Here is a 21,311-nt window from a genome sequence, read left to right as displayed (position 1 = left end):
CCGAAATTGAAGATTGCCATAAGTATCGAAACTCCATTCAGATTCTGGCTTAGCGAGCACCGGCATCATGTCACCCACAGTCTCGTCGCTCACCTGCCCTTTTTGCGCGGAGTATTGGCACTCGACAGACTGTAACCCAAACAGGTCATTGATTGCTGCAGCTGAAAATGAGACTGGGACTTCACGCACCACCACTACAGTGGGCCATTCTTGGGATAGGAAGTTGGCGTAAAATTCCTTGACAACTTCCATGACAGCCTGCTCTCTTTGTTGGACAAAAAGTCCCCAATCTCGCTAATGAATCGTTGCACTGACCCATTCGGGCAACTCGTCAATATCCTCAATATCGGCTACTAATCCACGCTACATATAAAACTCCCGATTGGCAACCTTCTCGTGATACTTTGTCTCGAAATTTCAGGGCAATGAAACTTAGGAATTTCATGCAGTGATTTCTTTTTATTCTTGTTGGCGGTCTTCTTAACTTTGGGCATTTTCTTCTCTTTTCACTTGCACACTACCCCAACACAATAATTTTTTTATTTTTTTTTTTTTTTTTTAATGAGTTACTCACTGCTGCCCTTTGTATTCAACACCACTACTCTGCTCAATTTGCAATATTTCCAACAATACTACAGAGTCCAAGTCAAAAGTGTCACACTGCTACCACACTTAAATCACAATGACAATCCTTAGCACCCTTTAGCAGAATATTAACAGTCCATGACAGCCACCAATTATGCAATTCAACCCAAAATAATTTGCAAATTAAATCACCAAATCAATATGCAAGGTTATGGCACCCACCACTCTGTCCAACACTACAACAGACTCCAATTCACCACCATCTCACTAATTATCACCATCATGAACCCACGGCATAGACAGTTAGGCATTCAAAACTACACCAGAAAACACCAAATACCCTCCTCTATGCAGAAATCTATTCACAATCACAGTTTGTCTCAAATTCACAATTTTTCCTCAGCCAAATATTGTTCAACAATTCCACCAACTGTTCATTCCAGCCATCCAAGCCAACATTATCACACTACTGCTACCACATTTAAATCACAATGACAATCTCAAGCACCATTTAATATAACACTAGCAGTTCCACGACAGCCACCAATTAAGCACTGTAATCCAAAATAATTTTCAAATGAAAGCACCAAATCAGAACTTAGCTTAGATTGGCGGAGAAGCTCGGCTTGACAGAGGACTCTCGGTTGCTGGGCAGTGATTCGTGCAGGTGTGACTGTGTTGAAGTCGACCAAGCGAAGGGGGATGTTAGGGTCGAAGAGGTGATATTGGTGGTTCGGTTGCTGTGTTGCTGGTGAGGCCGTGATGTTGTTGGGTGATTATCGAGTGAGGGTGGAAGTTCGGTTGAATGGAGATGAAGTGTTGGGTTCGACTTGGAGGTGGAATGGTTGGTGATTTCGAGGATGGTGCTGGTTCAGGTGGTGACGGTGGAGGTTACGGGCTTGGAGCTGGGCATGGGTCGTGGTTCTGAGATGAGTGAATGGAGGTTGAGTCTCGGTTTCTGGGTGCGATTTGGTGGTCCGAAGGTTGGTTGGGTTGTGAACAATGGTGGTTCGAATGGTGATGGCTCGGGTGGCTACGGGTTCTGGCGGGTGCGAGCTGGGTGGGTGAATGGTGGTTCTTGCTGGTGCGGTTTCAGTGGCTACGGGCTCAGGCGAATGGTGGTTCGAAGGTGGAGTGAAGGTTGAAGCTTAGTCGAGATGCTGGATGAATGGAGGATTCGGCTGGTGTTTGGTAGGTTCGGCTGGCAAAGAGAATTGAAGAAGGGGATGTTGAATGTGGTAGGGTTGAGGGTGGGCTGACCAAAGAGTTGGGCTGGTCAACATAGCTGGGGCCCAGTTGACCAAAGAATTTGGCCCAAACTGAATTAAATAATGTGAAATGGGGTCCTTGAATCAACTAAAAATGACTTGGGCTCACTTAATTCAACACTAAAGTACAATTCCAAATAATTGGTCTGAACAAAAATAGGCCTATCCAATGATTGAATCATGAACAATAGGACAATCCCATGTTTTTTTTTTTCTGACAGCCCATTCACTTTATTTTTGCAAACCCCCAGTTCATTTGATCTGCCTACAATCCAAAACACTTCTTGCTAAGCTGTTGCTATAGCAACTGAACAGCAACCTGACACCCCAAACTTAGTGCTTTTGCCCAAATCAAAATTTCTTCATTCCATCGCCTATTTCACTTGATTCTCTGCACAAAGGAAAGAAAATTATCAATTTCACCATGAAGATTATTTATAGCTAATTATAATATATATAGATATACTTTCTTTTTTTTTTTATATTATTTTTTTTTTGTTTTTTTTTTTTTTCTTTTTTCTTTTTTTTTTCATTTTTTTTTTTTGCAAGGGGTGCCTTTCACTGAATTTTTTTTTTTTCATTCTTTTTCACTTTTTTTTTTTTTTTTTTTTTTTGGCACCCCAAATTACAATGATCAAGCATCTTTCAAAGAAATCGAGGTCTTCTCTCGGTTGACCTCGCCTCTCCAATAGTGTTTCAATCGCTGCCCGTTCACTTTAAATTCCCTCCCGGATTGTTGATCTTTCACTGTAATCGCACCAAAAGGAGTCACTTCTTGCACAGTAAACGGGCCAGACCAACGGGACTTTAATTTTCCCGGAAAGAGTTTGAGTCTTGAATTAAAAAGTAACACTTCTTGTCCTTTTGCAAAAACTCTTTCCTTGATTCTCTCATCATGCCATCTCTTTGTCTTCTCCTTGTACAATTTAGCATTCTCATAGGAAAACAAACGCAATTCATCCAACTCGTTCAGCTGTAACTTTCTTGCTTTTCCAGCTGCTGAAATATCCATATTGAGATGTTTTAGTGCCCAAAACGCCTTGTGTTCTAACTCCACGGGAAGATGGCATGCTTTCCCATAAACTAGGCGATATGGAGACATGCCTAGAGGAGTTTTATATGCTGTCCTATACGCCCAAAGTGCATCATCGAGGCGTTGGGACCAATCTTTTCTGTTGGGATTTACAACCTTCTCCAATATGCCTTTAATTTCCCGATTAGATATTTCAGCTTGCCCGTTGGTCTGTGGATGGTATGCAGTAGCAATTTTGTGTTTTACACTATATTTTGCCAAGAGGGCAGCCAACACTTTGTTCACAAAGTGTGTTCCCTCATCACTTATCAAAGCTCTAGGAGTCCCAAACCTAGTAAAAACATGCTTATGAAGGAACTTCATAACCACTCGAGCATCATTCTTGGGACTAGCAATTGCCTCCACCCACTTTGACACATAATCCACCGCCACTAGAATGTAGAGATTCCCAAAGGATTGTGGGAAAGGTCCCATGAAGTCGATACCCCACACGTCAAACAACTCCACCTCCAAGATACAATTAAGAGGCATTTCATTCCTGGCGGAGATATTTCCAACTCTCTGGCAGCGATCACATTGTTGAACAAAAGCATGAGCATCTTTAAAAATAGAAGGCCAATAATACCCAGATTGAAAAACCTTGGCCGCCGTGCGTTGTCCACCAAAATGACCACCATAAGGAGCTGAGTGACAATGCTCCAAGATGCTTCTAACTTCACCCATTGGCACACATCTCCGCATAATACGATCGGGCAATCGCTTGTACAAGTATGGCTCATCCCAAAAATAAAACTTGCTATCATGAAGGAACTTTTTGAGCTGCTGCTTGGTAAAATCAGGTGGATGGGCACCTCCAACTAAGTAATTGACAATGTCTGCATACCATGGTACCCGTGTTTGCTCTACCAATAGCAGTTGCTCATCTGGGAATGAGTCTTGAATTTGGAATTCTCCCTCTAAGTGGCTGCTGTGATTGTTAGTTTCCAACCTAGAGAGATGATCCGCCACTTTATTTTCTGTTCCTTTTCTGTCTCGAATTTCCAAGTCAAACTCTTGTAGCAACAAAACCCAACGAATAAGCCTCGGTTTAGAATCTTTCTTGGTTATCAAATACTTGATTGCCGAATGGTCAGTATACACAACCACCTTGGTTCCCACAAGATACGATCTGAATTTCTCAAAGGCAAAAACCACCGCTAGCAACTCTTTCTCAGTAGTGGTGTAGTTAATTTGGGCATCAACAAGAGTTTTGCTTGCATAATAAATGGAATGAAAGATCTTATTCTTCCGCTGCCCTAGAACAGCCCCAACGGCAAAATCACTTGCATCACACATGAGTTCAAAGGGCAATGACCAATCGGGTGCTACAATCACGGGGGCCGTAACAAGAGCTGTCTTCAACTTCAAAAATGCTTCATTACATTCAGCGGTAAACTCAAATGGTCTATTTTGCTCTAGCAAGTTACACAAGGGTTTGGACACCTTAGAAAAGTCTTTAATGAAGCGCCTATAGAAACCCGCGTGTCCAAGGAAGCTTCTTATGCCTTTCACCGTGGTAGGGGCTGGTAGCTTCTCAATCACTTCTAGCTTTGCCTTGTCAACTTCTATCCCCTTGCTAGACACTTTGTGACCCAACACAATACCCTCTTGAACCATGAAGTGGCATTTCTCCCAATTAAGCACCAAGTTGGTTTCTTCACATCTTGCTAACACTCTTTCCAAATTCTCCAAACACACCCCAAATGAATCCCCGTAGATAGAGAAGTCATCCATGAAAATCTCCAAAATACTTTCAGCCATATCCGAGAAAATAGCCATCATACACCTTTGGAAAGTCGCGGGAGCATTGCACAATCCAAATGGCATCCTCCTAAAGGCAAAGGTACCATATGGACAAGTGAAGGTGGTTTTCTCTTGATCTTCCGGTGCTATAGAAATCTGATTGTAACCCGAATATCCGTCAAGAAAGCAATAAAACTCTTTTTCCGCCAAACGATCCAACATTTGGTCAATAAATGGCAGCGGGAAATGATCCTTCCGAGTAGCATTGTTTAGCTTCCGGTAGTCCATACACACCCTCCAACCGGTCACGGTTCGAGTAGGAATCAACTCATTGTTTGCATTGGCCACCACCGTGACTCCTCCTTTCTTGGGCACACATTGAACAGGACTAACCCATGAGCTATCCGAAATTGGGTACACAATACCATAATCTAGCCACTTGATCACTTCTTTTCGCACCACTTCTTTCATGACGGGATTCAATCTTCGCTGATGCTCAACAGAATTACTACAACCAGCTTCTAAAAGTATCTTGTGCGTGCAAATCGTTGGACTAATACCCCTTATGTCCGCCATAGTCCACCCGATTGCTTTCTTATGCTTTTTCAACACCTCTAGCAAAGCACCTTCATTTTCAACTACCAAGTTTGATGCTATAATAACTGGCAGCGTGTCATTCTCCCCCAAATAGGCATACTTCAGATGGCTTGGCAAGGGTTTCAACTCCAACTTCGGTGGTTCTTGGATGGAGGGTTTTGGAGGCTTAAAATTACTTTCCTTCAACTCCAAAGATTCAAAGGGCTTCTTGAAGTTAGGAATAGGTTGCAATGGCTCCACCCAAGCAACTTGGTTGTCTTCATCTTCACTCAAGTCTTCAAGCTCATCAAAAGAACTTATAAATTTCTCATCCCTCCAAGCTTCCTTGTGAAATTTTTCAGCCACTAGCGAGTCAATTACACTTATGCGGGAACACTCTTCTATCTCATCCGGAAATCTCATAGCATTGAACACATTAAAGGTGACTTTTTGATCATTCACCCTCATTGTGAGCTCCCCATTTTGCACATCAATCAGAGTTCTCCCGGTAGCAAGGAATGGTCGACCCAAGATAATAGGCACATCTCGATCAGCTTCATAGTCTAGGATGATGAAATCAGCTGGAAAAATGAACTTGTCAACCTGTACTAGAACATCTTCTATTTTTCCTTCCGGATGGGCCATGGACCTGTCAGCAAGTTGCAATGTAACAGTTGTAGGACGTGCTTCACCAATACCCAACTTCTTAAAGATCGACATAGGCATGAGGTTGATGCTTGCACCCAAATCACATAAAGCTCGCCCAACATCCCGCCCCCCAATAGAACAAGGGATTGTAAAACTACCCGGATCCTTCAACTTCGGTGGAATCTTACTTTTCAACATGGCGCTGCATCCTTCGGTAAGAGCTACAGTTTCAAACTCTCCCAACCTCCTTTTCTTCGTCAAAATGTCTTTTAAGAACTTGACATAGTTCGGCATTTGCTCCAATGCTTCCACCAATGGAATATTGATATGGAGCTGCTTCAACACATCTAAAAACTTCTTGAATTGCCCATCTTGCTGCTGTTTCCGAAATCTTTGAGGAAATGGAAGGGGTGGTTTAGTACATACTGGTGCGGATTGCTGACTGTCAGATTGCTGACCCGATGCTGTATCAACTGGTCTGGTATCAGCAATTTTCTGGGCAGTTTTTTTACTCAACTTTTCGTCATTTTGGATTGAAGTGGGCTCCCCACTACCCTTTATTTCCTCCTCGGAATTTTTCAGATGCTTGCCACTCCTCAAGTGAATGGATTTGCATTGCTCCTTCCCATCCCTCCTTGGATTCTCCGTGTCACTAGGCAAAGAACCGTGCGGCCTAGCTTTCAATTCATTGGCCAAATGTCCAAGTTGCAACTCTAAGTTTCGAAGAGAGGCAGCTTGACTTTGTATCACCGCATCATTTTTGGCCATATAATCCCGCATTAGACTTTCCAAAGAACTTGGTTGGGCATTTTGAGCATGTTGTGAATGTCGGGGTTGTTGTGAAAAACCCGGTGGATATACTTGTCTTCCTTGGGCTGGTGCGGTACTTGAGCTTGCTCCTTGACCTCCCCAAGACAAATTAGGATGATTCTTCCAAGATTGATTGTAAGAGTTTGAGAATGCCCCATTGTTTCTATTAAAATTCTGATTTCCCATGTAACAAACGAACTCCGGATTAGATGGACACTTCTCAAACACATGCCCTTCTCCACAAAACACACATGAGACATCATCACTTTGAATGGCAGCAGCTGGTTGAATATTTTTACCGTTCCCAATACTCAAATTCTTCAAAACATTCGTCATGGAAGCCATTTGAGCTGTCAAAGCTGTTATTGCATCTACCTCAAGAACCCCCGCCACTTTTCTACTTGTTGGAGCTCTAGTGTTGGACCATTGATAGTTGTTACTTGCAATGGTCTCCAAAATCTCAAATGCTTCATTGTAAGACTTCGACAAAATAGCACCATTGGCCGATGCATCTAACACCATTCGAGAAGCTGCATTCAAGCCATTATAAAAAGTCTCCATCTGAATACAATGTGGAATGCCATGATGTGGACACTTTCGCAAAAGTTCCTTAAACCTCTCCCACGCATCACTTGTGGACTCATCTTCAAGTTGCTGAAAAGACATGATCTCACTTCTGAATTTTGCATTTCTAGTAGGAGGAAAGTATTTCCTCAGAAACTTCTCAGCAAGGTCATTCCAATTGGTCACAGAATCCGGAGGCAAAGTGTTGAGCCATGATCTAGCTCGGTCTCGTAGTGAGAATGGGAATAGCTTCAACCTTAACACCTCTTCACTCACTCCTTGGATCTTGAAAGAATCACTCACCTCCAAAAATGAACGGAGATGGAGGTGAGGATCCTCAGTTGGCATCCCGCTGAATTGCCCCACGGTTTGGAGCATTTGAAACATCACTGGCTTGAGCTCAAAGTGCGGTGCTTGTATTTCAGGCCTCACAATGCCTGGATTGAGCTCATTAAACATGGGGGCTGCATACTCCCTTATAGCCCTTGCTCGATCATCTGCCAACATGACGGGATTAGCAATTTGTGGAGCAACCCCATCATCATCAAAATTCTCAGCCATGATGTCTCGGCCCTTAGCCTTCTGAACCCTTCTTCTTCTTCGGAATGTACGTTCAATCTCGGGATCAATAGGAGCAAGTTCAAAGTCCTCTTGTTGGTTCATACACTATAGATACCTGAGATTTCAAAGACAAACCAGCAAGATTAAAAGCACAAAAATTCTTAGAATGTCAATTAGTTGATAAAACAAAATTTAGAACTTAAAGTCCCCGGCAACGGCGCCAAAAACTTGTTGTGAAAATTATATTGCTTTATAATTGCGCAAGTGTACACAATCACAAACAAGTAATACAATGATAAGTAATCAAAGTTCGTCTCCACAGGGACTTTTTACTAAATAATGTCAAATCAACTAAAAGTAATTCCAAGAATTTCAAATAAAAATAAAATAAAGTCACACATTAATTCACGAGAAAAATTTATAGCCTTGATTCTAAACTTGAGAACTAACTTTTTAAACTAAATAAACTAAAAATAAGAAACTAAAAGTGAATAAAGTGGTGGTAATTTCAGATTAGGAAAATAGACTTGGGTGATTAATTTCCACTTGTATGTCCCAGTTGATACAGCAATGACCCAGCAATGACTCAGCAATCCTGGCAGAGTTAACAAACTTCAAAAAAAACCAGCAAGCTTTTTCCAAAACTTGCAAATAACCATTCATAATCTCACAATGCATTCCTACATCGGTTTAGATCACAAATAGCCCAATAAAGCATCAAATCCTTAGTTATACATGGTAGCAAAATATTCCTATTTCACTACTAATTAATACCTAAAAATAAAGGTAAAAATCATGCATCAATTAGAAGGGTTCAACTAGGTCTTACTTTTCCAAGTAAGATCTAGCTTGCTAAATGTTAAAAATGGCCAAGAATCAACATTCATTCAACTTTTCATCACATCTAATTGAACAAAGACAAGATTACTTCATCATTGCAAAGTCAAAACGCTAGTCCATACAAGGGTTCATAACCACCCAAATCTCAAAAAGTTTAGTTCATGACTGAAATTAAAAACTCAAAACCAGAAAATGTATTGTTCATGAAGTTAAAGAAAAGCTTAAAGTGAAGAAAATGATACAAAACGAAGTGGAGAGCAAGAGAGATGAGTGTTGAGCTCAAATCCTTCTTTGAATGTTGCCTTCTTCTCCTTCTTCTCAATCTTCTTCTTCTTTGTACTCTTCTTCCTTCTTAGTACTTAGAAACTTTCTTTTCTCTGCTGTATATTTCGTACTCTTTCAAAGTGCAGCCCCCTTTTTTTAATTCCTCCTCCCCTTTTCTTTTTGTTCCCCAATTAGGGTAACAAAGTTTACCCTAATTGGAAATCCCAATCATCACCCACTTGTCCTTCATTTTCCACATGTTTGTTGAGTCACTAGCCAAATTCCGCCACCTCAGCTCGTTTTTCTTTTCATTAAATCCAGCTGGACATTCTGCCAAAATAAACTTACTGGGCTGACAAATTGCTACGCGATGAGTGCTACAGCAATGCCAGTCAGCAATAATCATTTTCCTGCTCCTTTTTCTCCTTGTCCCAAACATTTTCAAATACCTATTCTTGTATTTTTTTCTGCTTAAAACACATAAAAACAATAACATAAGTCTATTTAACACTTACTAACACACACACTTTCATTTATTACAAAGACAAAACAAACTAGACACAATTACACAATATACACATTAATTGATCCACAATTCACATTAAATTCAAGCTTAAAGATATGATAATAACTCTAAATCTTAGAGTTATCAACACCCCAAACTTAGAATCTTGCTCGTCCTCGAGCAATGACAACACAAAATAAACAAAATAAAACATAACAACAAATTTTTACACCAAGACTCAACATACAAGACACATGAGAGATTTCATAGAAATTCAAGATGGCCTAGCGAACATTGACGCTCTCAGAAAAAATGGAATTGAATGGAAAATGAAATTGCTTGCCATAACTTTATATGCTGCCCCTTTAACGTTTTTGTCATTGGATAACATTAATATTTCCAAAAAGTCACCTAATTAACAATTTATACAAGTATATCCCACCTAAACTTTGCACTTCTCTCCAACTACCTTAAACTTTTTTTTTTTCATTCATTTCAGCTCCATAAGTTGGATTAGTGCACTCCCCTCCACTAATGTAGTCTAAACTTATCCCCTTGATCAATAGGACTTTATTAGGCTTGTAATGTTAGGCTTGGGTTAGGGTATGGTCAAGGATGTATTTTAGCTAGCTTAACACCTAACTACTTCACTTGTCAAAAACCGAGCCTCTTCCATCGAAATTTTTTTTTCTTTTGACTCACTTCCCTAATTCATTATACTCACAAGCACTTGATATTAAAATTAACTTCTCTTGCTATGTTTATTCTCTTTTTTTTTTTAAAAAAACTAAAATGGGTGGAACACCCCAAACTTAGTTGCAAGTATATAAATATATGTATTTTTTTTTCTTTGCTGATTTTTTTTTTTATATATGTTAGAAAAGAATTTAGTACTATAATATACTTATATATATAGCAAGAGAAATTTAATTAAAAATGCATACTAATATACCTTGTGAGCTAATTCCCCCACCCCAAACTTACAACCCAACATTGTCCCCAATGTGGCTAAAAGTATAATCTTGAATTAGCTCGCCACAAATTACACTCACCGCACTCACCCCAAACTTAATGTGAAACTTGGCTCTTGACAAGTGAGCAATTAAGTTAGGACATATGTGGAAATGCAAATTAGGATTGACGGGATATGTATGATAGGGTTGCACAACAAGAATAGGCTAAACGGCTCAAACTTGGGTGACTAGGGAAAAATTCATTTTATAGGGAAGGTTAGAAAGGCTCAAACGTCCAAGGATGGCCTAAATCATCTCTAAGGGACAAGTCTAGCTAGGATTTCGCCTCAAGGAGATGCACTAACCAATTCTAGATGCTAAAAGTACATGTGAAATAATCGTATGAGAAATGCAAAGCATGGTGGAAAAATGCAAGTATAAACTAGTGAGGAGAGACTAAGGGAAACATCCATAATATCCAACAATGCAACATGATAAGGCAACAAATAAAAGTAGGCAGCAACAAGAATGGAATGGGCGGAAAATATCATCATCGAGCAGAACACTAGGCCACCGAAAAACCGAAAAAACTCTCAATGCCAAATTAACAAACGCATAAACAACATAGAATAAAAGTTCCAAACACAAAAGACAACATACAACGAGCACAATACAATCTAAACACAAACAACACAAAACAGAAAAAATATAAAATAGCTTAGGTATGAGAAGAACTCCCTCTACTCGGAGTCCTCGTGGGGCTCCTCGGTGTTCGAAGCTGATGGACCTCCCCACGGGTCTAGAACATGCTGAGGGAAGTCCGGGAACTTGGGATCAAAACGGGGCGTAGTCCTCTTGAATGCACGTTCCATGACGACGTCACGCTTCTGCTCATAATCCCACATCGCGTGCAATCGATCGCACATTTGTTGTTGCACTTGCTCAAAGCGAGCAAAGCGATCTACGGGAGGCTCCGTGGCTGAAGACGCCGCTGGGGTAGGCGTTGTTTTCGGGGCTCGAGGTGGACCAAAATTTATAGGCCCCCGAGGATTCAGAGCGCCTTCTTCCTTCCACATGGGTACACCCGCCTTGCGGCAAAGAGCAGTGATGGTAGCAGGGAGAAATAACTTCCCCTTCCCCCTGTGTGCACAATCAGCAATCTCTTGGGCAAGGACAGCCCCGACATCAACATCCCAGCCCATTCTAATGCAATAGAGCATCCAGGCGCGGTCTCTGCTGACGGTCGAATCATGTGAAGTAGGGCAGAGAGCAGTTTGCACGAATGTATACCAACATTTCAACTCGTGCTTCAAATCAGTGCGCCGAAATTGAAGATTGCCATAAGTATCGAAACTCCATTCAGATTCTGGCTTAGCGAGCACCGGCATCATGTCACCCACAGTCTCGTCGCTCACCTGCCCTTTTTGCGCGGAGTATTGGCACTCGACAGACTGTAACCCAAACAGGTCATTGATTGCTGCAGCTGAAAATGAGACTGGGACTTCACGCACCACCACTACAGTGGGCCATTCTTGGGATAGGAAGTTGGCGTAAAATTCCTTGACAACTTCCATGACAGCCTGCTCTCTTTGTTGGACAAATAGTCCCCAATCTCGCTGATGAATCGTTGCACTGATCCATTCGGGCAACTCGTCAATATCCTCAATATCGGCTACTAATCCACGCTCCATATAAAACTCCCGATTGGCAACCTTCTCGTGATACTTTGTCTCAGCTGCCGGGCAATGAAACTTAGGAATTTCATGCAGTGATTTCTTTTTATTCTTGTTGGCGGTCTTCTTAACTTTGGGCATTTTCTTCTCTTTTCACTTGCACACTACCCCAACACAATAATTTTTTTATTTTTTTTTTTTTTTTAATGAGTTACTCACTGCTGCCCTTTGTATTCAACACCACTACTCTGCTCAATTTGCAATATTTCCAACAATACTACAGAGTCCAAGTCAAAAGTGTCACACTGCTACCACACTTAAATCACAATGACAATCCTTAGCACCCTTTAGCAGAATATTAACAGTCCATGACAGCCACCAATTATGCAATTCAACCCAAAATAATTTGCAAATTAAATCACCAAATCAATATGCAAGGTTATGGCACCCACCACTCTGTCCAACACTACAACAGACTCCAATTCACCACCATCTCACTAATTATCACCATCATGAACCCACGGCATAGACAGTTAGGCATTCAAAACTACACCAGAAAACACCAAATACCCTCCTCTATGCAGAAATCTATTCACAATCACAGTTTGTCTCAAATTCACAATTTTTCCTCAGCCAAATATTGTTCAACAATTCCACCAACTGTTCATTCCAGCCATCCAAGCCAACATTATCACACTACTGCTACCACATTTAAATCACAATGACAATCTCAAGCACCATTTAATATAACACTAGCAGTTCCACGACAGCCACCAATTAAGCACTGTAATCCAAAATAATTTTCAAATGAAAGCACCAAATCAGAACTTAGCTTAGATTGGCGGAGAAGCTCGGCTTGACAGAGGACTCTCGGTTGCTGGGCAGTGATTCGTGCAGGTGTGACTGTGTTGAAGTCGACCAAGCGAAGGGGGATGTTAGGGTCGAAGAGGTGATATTGGTGGTTCGGTTCTTTGTGTTCCGGTGAGGCCGTGATGTTGTTGGGTGATTATCGAGTGAGGGTGGAAGTTCGGTTGAATGGAGATGAAGTGTTGGGTTCGAACTTGGAGGTGGAATGGTTAGTGATTTCGAGGATGGTGCTGGTTCAGGTGGTGACGGTGGAGGTTACGGGCTTGGAGCTGGGCATGGGTCGTGGTTCTGAGATGAGTGAATGGAGGTTGAGTCTCGGTTTCTGGGTGCGATTTGGTGGTCCGAAGGTTGGTTGGGTTGTGAACAATGGTGGTTCGAATGGTGATGGCTCGGGTGGCTACGGGTTCTGGCGGGTGCGAGCTGGGTGGGTGAATGGTGGTTCTTGCTGGTGCGGTTTCAGTGGCTACGGGCTCAGGCGAATGGTGGTTCGAAGGTGGAGTGAAGGTTGAAGCTTAGTCGAGATCTTTGGATGAATGGAGGATTCGGCTGGTGTTTGGTAGGTTCGGCTGGCAAAGAGAATTGAAGAAGGGGATGTTGAATGTGGTAGGGTTGAGGGTGGGCTGACCAAAGAGTTGGGCTGGTCAACATAGCTGGGGCCCAGTTGACCAAAGAATTTGGCCCAAACTGAATTAAATAATGTGAAATGGGGTCCTTGAATCAACTAAAAATGACTTGGGCTCACTTAATTCAACACTAAAGTACAATTCCAAATAATTGGTCTGAACAAAAATAGGCCTATCCAATGATTGAATCATGAACAATAGGACAATCCCATGTTTTTTTTTTTCTGACAGCCCATTCACTTTACTTTTGCAAACCCCCAGTTCATTTGATCTGCCTACAATCCAAAACACTTCTTGCTAAGCTGTTGCTATAGCAACCAATCGAACAAGAACCCTTTGACACCCCAAACTTAGTGCTTTTGCCCAAATCAAAATTTCTTCATTCCATCGCCTATTTCACTTGATTCTCTGCACAAAGGAAAGAAAATTATCAATTTCACCATGAAGATTATTTATAGCTAATTATAATATATATAGATATACTTTCTTTTTTTTTTTATATTATTTTTTTTTTTTTTTTTTTTTTTTTTCTTTTTCTTTTTTTTTCATTTTTTTTTTTTGCAAGGGGTGCCTTTCACTGAATTTTTTTTTTTTCATTCTTTTTCACTTTTTTTTTTTTTTTTTTTGGCACCCCAAATTACAATGATCGAAGCATCTTTCAAAGAAATCGAGGTCTTCTCTCGGTTGACCTCGCCTCTCCAATAGTGTTTCAATCGCTGCCCGTTCACTTTAAATTCCCTCCCGGATTGTTGATCTTTCACTGTAATCGCACCAAAAGGAGTCACTTCTTGCACAGTAAACGGGCCAGACCAACGGGACTTTAATTTTCCCGGAAAGAGTTTGAGTCTTGAATTAAAAAGTAACACTTCTTGTCCTTTTGCAAAAACTCTTTCCTTGATTCTCTCATCATGCCATCTCTTTGTCTTCTCCTTGTACAATTTAGCATTCTCATAGGAAAACAAACGCAATTCATCCAACTCGTTCAGCTGTAACTTTCTTGCTTTTCCAGCTGCTGAAATATCCATATTGAGATGTTTTAGTGCCCAAAACGCCTTGTGTTCTAACTCCACGGGAAGATGGCATGCTTTCCCATAAACTAGGCGATATGGAGACATGCCTAGAGGAGTTTTATATGCTGTCCTATACGCCCAAAGTGCATCATCGAGGCGTTGGGACCAATCTTTTCTGTTGGGATTTACAACCTTCTCCAATATGCCTTTAATTTCCCGATTAGATATTTCAGCTTGCCCGTTGGTCTGTGGATGGTATGCAGTAGCAATTTTGTGTTTTACACTATATTTTGCCAAGAGGGCAGCCAACACTTTGTTCACAAAGTGTGTTCCCTCATCACTTATCAAAGCTCTAGGAGTCCCAAACCTAGTAAAAACATGCTTATGAAGGAACTTCATAACCACTCGAGCATCATTCTTGGGACTAGCAATTGCCTCCACCCACTTTGACACATAATCCACCGCCACTAGAATGTAGAGATTCCCAAAGGATTGTGGGAAAGGTCCCATGAAGTCGATACCCCACACGTCAAACAACTCCACCTCCAAGATACAATTAAGAGGCATTTCATTCCTGGCGGAGATATTTCCAACTCTCTGGCAGCGATCACATTGTTGAACAAAAGCATGAGCATCTTTAAAAATAGAAGGCCAATAATACCCGGATTGAAAAACCTTGGCCGCCGTGCGTTGTCCACCAAAATGACCACCATAAGGAGCTGAATGACAATGCTCCAAGATGCTTCTAACTTCACCCATTGGCACACATCTCCGCATAATACGATCGGGGCACTGCTTGTACAAGTATGGCTCATCCCAAAAATAAAACTTGCTATCATGAAGGAACTTTTGAGGCTGTTTGCTTGGTAAAATCAGGTGGATGGGCACCTCCAACTAAGTAATTGACAATGTCTGCATACCATGGTACCCGTGTTTGCTCTACCAATAGCAGTTGCTCATCTGGGAATGAGTCTTGAATTTGGAATTCTCCCTCTAAGTGGCTGCTGTGATTGTTAGTTTCCAACCTAGAGAGATGATCCGCCACTTTATTTTCTGTTCCTTTTCTGTCTCGAATTTCCAAGTCAAACTCTTGTAGCAACAAAACCCAACGAATAAGCCTCGGTTTAGAATCTTTCTTGGTTATCAAATACTTGATTGCCGAATGGTCAGTATACACAACCACCTTGGTTCCCACAAGATACGATCTGAATTTCTCAAAGGCAAAAACCACCGCTAGCAACTCTTTCTCAGTAGTGGTGTAGTTAATTTGGGCATCAACAAGAGTTTTGCTTGCATAATAAATGGAATGAAATATCTTATTCTTCCGCTGCCCTAGAACAGCCCCAACGGCAAAATCACTTGCATCACACATGAGTTCAAAGGGCAATGACCAATCGGGTGCTACAATCACGGGGGCCGTAACAAGAGCTGTCTTCAACTTCAAAAATGCTTCATTACATTCAGCGGTAAACTCAAATGGTCTATTTTGTTCTAGCAAGTTACACAAGGGTTTGGACACCTTAGAAAAGTCTTTAATGAAGCGCCTATAGAAACCCGCGTGTCCAAGGAAGCTTCTTATGCCTTTCACCGTGGTAGGGGCTGGTAGCTTCTCAATCACTTCTAGCTTTGCCTTGTCAACTTCTATCCCCTTGCTAGACACTTTGTGACCCAACACAATACCCTCTTGAACCATGAAGTGGCATTTCTCCCAATTAAGCACCAAGTTGGTTTCTTCACATCTTGCTAACACTCTTTCCAAATTCTCCAAACACACCCCAAATGAATCCCCGTAGATAGAGAAGTCATCCATGAAAATCTCCAAAATACTTTCAGCCATATCCGAGAAAATAGCCATCATACACCTTTGGAAAGTCGCGGGAGCATTGCACAATCCAAATGGCATCCTCCTAAAGGCAAAGGTACCATATGGACAAGTGAAGGTGGTTTTCTCTTGATCTTCCGGTGCTATAGAAATCTGATTGTAACCCGAATATCCGTCAAGAAAGCAATAAAACTCTTTTCCCGCCAAACGATCCAACATTTGGTCAATAAATGGCAGCGGGAAATGATCCTTCCGAGTAGCATTGTTTAGCTTCCGGTAGTCCATACACACCCTCCAACCGGTCACGGTTCGAGTAGGAATCAACTCATTGTTTGCATTGGCCACCACCGTGACTCCTCCTTTCTTGGGCACACATTGAACAGGACTAACCCATGAGCTATCCGAAATTGGGTACACAATACCATAATCTAGCCACTTGATCACTTCTTTTCGCACCACTTCTTTCATGACGGGATTCAATCTTCGCTGATGCTCAACAGAATTACTACAACCAGCTTCTAAAAGTATCTTGTGCGTGCAAATCGTTGGACTAATACCCCTTATGTCCGCCATAGTCCACCCGATTGCTTTCTTATGCTTTTTCAACACCTCTAGCAAAGCACCTTCATTTTCAACTACCAAGTTTGATGCTATAATAACTGGCAGCGTGTCATTCTCCCCCAAATAGGCATACTTCAGATGGCTTGGCAAGGGTTTCAACTCCAACTTCGGTGGTTCTTGGATGGAGGGTTTTGGAGGCTTAAAATTACTTTCCTTCAACTCCAAAGATTCAAAGGGCTTCTTGAAGTTAGGAATAGGTTGCAATGGCTCCACCCAAGCAACTTGGTTGTCTTCATCTTCACTCAAGTCTTCAAGCTCATCAAAAGAACTTATAAATTTCTCATCCCTCCAAGCTTCCTTGTGAAATTTTTCAGCCACTAGCGAGTCAATTACACTTATGCGGGAACACTCTTCTATCTCATCCGGAAATCTCATAGCATTGAACACATTAAAGGTGACTTTTTGATCATTCACCCTCATTGTGAGCTCCCCATTTTGCACATCAATCAGAGTTCTCCCGGTAGCAAGGAATGGTCGACCCAAGATAATAGGCACATCTCGATCAGCTTCATAGTCTAGGATGATGAAATCAGCTGGAAAAATGAACTTGTCAACCTGTACTAGAACATCTTCTATTTTTCCTTCCGGATGGGCCATGGACCTGTCAGCAAGTTGCAATGTAACAGTTGTAGGACGTGCTTCACCAATACCCAACTTCTTAAAGATCGACATAGGCATGAGGTTGATGCTTGCACCCAAATCACATAAAGCTCGCCCAACATCCCGCCCCCCAATAGAACAAGGGATTGTAAAACTACCCGGATCCTTCAACTTCGGTGGAATCTTACTTTTCAACATGGCGCTGCATCCTTCGGTAAGAGCTACAGTTTCAAACTCTCCCAACCTCCTTTTCTTCGTCAAAATGTCTTTTAAGAACTTGACATAGTTCGGCATTTGCTCCAATGCTTCCACCAATGGAATATTGATATGGAGCTGCTTCAACACATCTAAAAACTTCTTGAATTGCCCATCTTGCTGCTGTTTCCGAAATCTTTGAGGAAATGGAAGGGGTGGTTTAGTACATACTGGTGCGGATTGCTGACTGTCAGATTGCTGACCCGTCTTGTATCAACTGGTGCAGTATCAGCAATTTTCTGGGCAGTTTTTTTACTCAACTTTTCGTCATTTTGGATTGAAGTGGGCTCCCCACTACCCTTTATTTCCTCCTCGGAATTGTTCAGATGCTTGCCACTCCTCAAGTGAATGGATTTGCATTGCTCCTTCCCATCCCTCCTTGGATTCTCCGTGTCACTAGGCAAAGAACCGTGCGGCCTAGCTTTCAATTCATTGGCCAAATGTCCAAGTTGCAACTCTAAGTTTCGAAGAGAGGCAGCTTGACTTTGTATCACCGCATCATTTTTGGCCATATAATCCCGCATTAGACTTTCCAAAGAACTTGGTTGGGCATTTTGAGCATGTTGTGAATGTCGGGGTTGTTGTGAAAAACCCGGTGGATATACTTGTCTTCCTTGGGCTGGTGCGGTACTTGAGCTTGCTCCTTGACCTCCCCAAGACAAATTAGGATGATTCTTCCAAGATTGATTGTAAGAGTTTGAGAATGCCCCATTGTTTCTATTAAAATTCTGATTTCCCATGTAACAAACGAACTCCGGATTAGATGGACACTTCTCAAACACATGCCCTTCTCCACAAAACACACATGAGACATCATCACTTTGAATGGCAGCAGCTGGTTGAATATTTTTACCGTTCCCAATACTCAAATTCTTCAAAACATTCGTCATGGAAGCCATTTGAGCTGTCAAAGCTGTTATTGCATCTACCTCAAGAACCCCCGCCACTTTTCTACTTGTTGGAGCTCTAGTGTTGGACCATTGATAGTTGTTACTTGCAATGGTCTCCAAAATCTCAAATGCTTCATTGTAAGACTTCGACAAAATAGCACCATTGGCCGATGCATCTAACACCATTCGAGAAGCTGCATTCAAGCCATTATAAAAAGTCTCCATCTGAATACAATGTGGAATGCCATGATGTGGACACTTTCGCAAAAGTTCCTTAAACCTCTCCCACGCATCACTTGTGGACTCATCTTCAAATTGCTGAAAAGACATGATCTCACTTCTGAATTTTGCATTTCTAGTAGGAGGAAAGTATTTCCTCAGAAACTTCTCAGCAAGGTCATTCCAATTGGTCACAGAATCCGGAGGCAAAGTGTTGAGCCATGATCTAGCTCGGTCTCGTAGTGAGAATGGGAATAGCTTCAACCTTAACACCTCTTCACTCACTCCTTGGATCTTGAAAGAATCACTCACCTCCAAAAATGAACGGAGATGGAGGTGAGGATCCTCAGTTGGCATCCCGCTGAATTGCCCCACGGTTTGGAGCATTTGAAACATCACTGGCTTGAGCTCAAAGTGCGGTGCTTGTATTTCAGGCCTCACAATGCCTGGATTGAGCTCATTAAACATGGGGGCTGCATACTCCCTTATAGCCCTTGCTCGATCATCTGCCAACATGACGGGATTAGCAATTTGTGGAGCAACCCCATCATCATCAAAATTCTCAGCCATGATGTCTCGGCCCTTAGCCTTCTGAACCCTTCTTCTTCTTCGGAATGTACGTTCAATCTCGGGATCAATAGGAGCAAGTTCAAAGTCCTCTTGTTGGTTCATACACTATAGATACCTGAGATTTCAAAGACAAACCAGCAAGATTAAAAGCACAAAAATTCTTAGAATGTCAATTAGTTGATAAAACAAAATTTAGAACTTAAAGTCCCCGGCAACGGCGCCAAAAACTTGTTGTGAAAATTATATTGCTTTATAATTGCGCAAGTGTACACAATCACAAACAAGTAATACAATGATAAGTAATCAAAGTTCGTCTCCACAGGGACTTTTTACTAAATAATGTCAAATCAACTAAAAGTAATTCCAAGAATTTCAAATAAAAATAAAATAAAGTCACACATTAATTCACGAGAAAAATTTATAGCCTTGATTCTAAACTTGAGAACTAACTTTTTAAACTAAATAAACTAAAAATAAGAAACTAAAAGTGAATAAAGTGGTGGTAATTTCAGATTAGGAAAATAGACTTGGGTGATTAATTTCCACTTGTATGTCCCAGTTGATACAGCAATGACCCAGCAATGACTCAGCAATCCTGGCAGAGTTAACAAATTTCAAAAAAACCAGCAAGCTTTTTCCAAAACTTGCAAATAACCATTCATAATCTCACAATGCATTCCTACATCAGTTTAGATCACAAATAGCCCAATAAAGCATCAAATCCTTAGTTATACATGGTAGCAAAATATTCCTATTTCACTACTAATTAATACCTAAAAATAAAGGTAAAAATCATGCATCAATTAGAAGGGTTCAACTAGGTCTTACTTTTCCAAGTAAGATCTAGCTTGCTAAATGTTAAAAATGGCCAAGAATCAACATTCATTCAACTTTTCATCACATCTAATTGAACAAAGACAAGATTACTTCATCATTGCAAAGTCAAAACGCTAGTCCATACAAGGGTTCATAACCACCCAAATCTCAAAAAGTTTAGTTCATGACTGAAATTAAAAACTCAAAACCAGAAAATGTATTGTTCATGAAGTTAAAGAAAAGCTTAAAGTGAAGAAAATGATACAAAACGAAGTGGAGAGCAAGAGAGATGAGTGTTGAGCTCAAATCCTTCTTTGAATGTTGCCTTCTTCTCCTTCTTCTCAATCTTCTTCTTCTTTGTACTCTTCTTCCTTCTTAGTACTTAGAAACTTTCTTTTCTCTGCTGTATATTTCGTACTCTTTCAAAGTGCAGCCCCCTTTTTTTAATTCCTCCTCCCCTTTTCTTTTTGTTCCCCAATTAGGGTAACAAAGTTTACCCTAATTGGAAATCCCAATCATCACCCACTTGTCCTTCATTTTCCACATGTTTGTTGAGTCACTAGCCAAATTCCGCCACCTCAGCTCGTTTTTCTTTTCATTAAATCCAGCTGGACATTCTGCCAAAATAAACTTACTGGGCTGACAAATTGCTACGCGATGAGTGCTACAGCAATGCCAGTCAGCAATAATCATTTTCCTGCTCCTTTTTCTCCTTGTCCCAAACATTTTCAAATACCTATTCTTGTATTTTTTTCTGCTTAAAACACATAAAAACAATAACATAAGTCTATTTAACACTTACTAACACACACACTTTCATTTATTACAAAGACAAAACAAACTAGACACAATTACACAATATACACATTAATTGATCCACAATTCACATTAAATTCAAGCTTAAAGATATGATAATAACTCTAAATCTTAGAGTTATCAGCACTATAAATATACAC

The 21,311-nt window shown here is 41.1% G+C and overlaps 1 protein-coding gene and 2 non-coding genes across 3 annotated transcripts; 2 read left to right on the top strand and 1 right to left on the bottom strand.

Annotated features, from left to right (window-relative positions):
- Positions 1-7,279: 7,279 nt before the first annotated feature.
- Positions 7,280-7,386, top strand: LOC133038644 (small nucleolar RNA R71). Its single transcript, XR_009688144.1, has one exon. It is a non-coding gene; the product is annotated as a small nucleolar RNA R71 (small nucleolar RNA).
- Positions 7,387-15,397: 8,011 nt separating this feature from the next.
- LOC133038051 (uncharacterized) lies at positions 15,398-19,539 on the bottom strand. The gene is made up of 3 exons (XM_061116035.1): positions 19,416-19,539; positions 18,032-18,881; positions 15,398-17,996 (listed from the first exon to the last, which is right to left on the bottom strand). Exons 1-3 carry the CDS (start codon positions 19,537-19,539, stop codon positions 15,398-15,400), a joined length of 3,573 nt encoding a protein of 1,190 aa, XP_060972018.1.
- Positions 18,992-19,098, top strand: LOC133038640 (small nucleolar RNA R71). The gene has a single exon (XR_009688140.1). It is a non-coding gene; the product is annotated as a small nucleolar RNA R71 (small nucleolar RNA).
- Positions 19,540-21,311: the final 1,772 nt, after the last annotated feature.

Source organism: Cannabis sativa, chromosome 5 (genome assembly GCF_029168945.1).
Source record: "Cannabis sativa cultivar Pink pepper isolate KNU-18-1 chromosome 5, ASM2916894v1, whole genome shotgun sequence".
Lineage (NCBI taxonomy): Eukaryota > Viridiplantae > Streptophyta > Magnoliopsida > Rosales > Cannabaceae > Cannabis > Cannabis sativa.
This window is presented reverse-complemented; position numbering and strand designations above follow the sequence as displayed.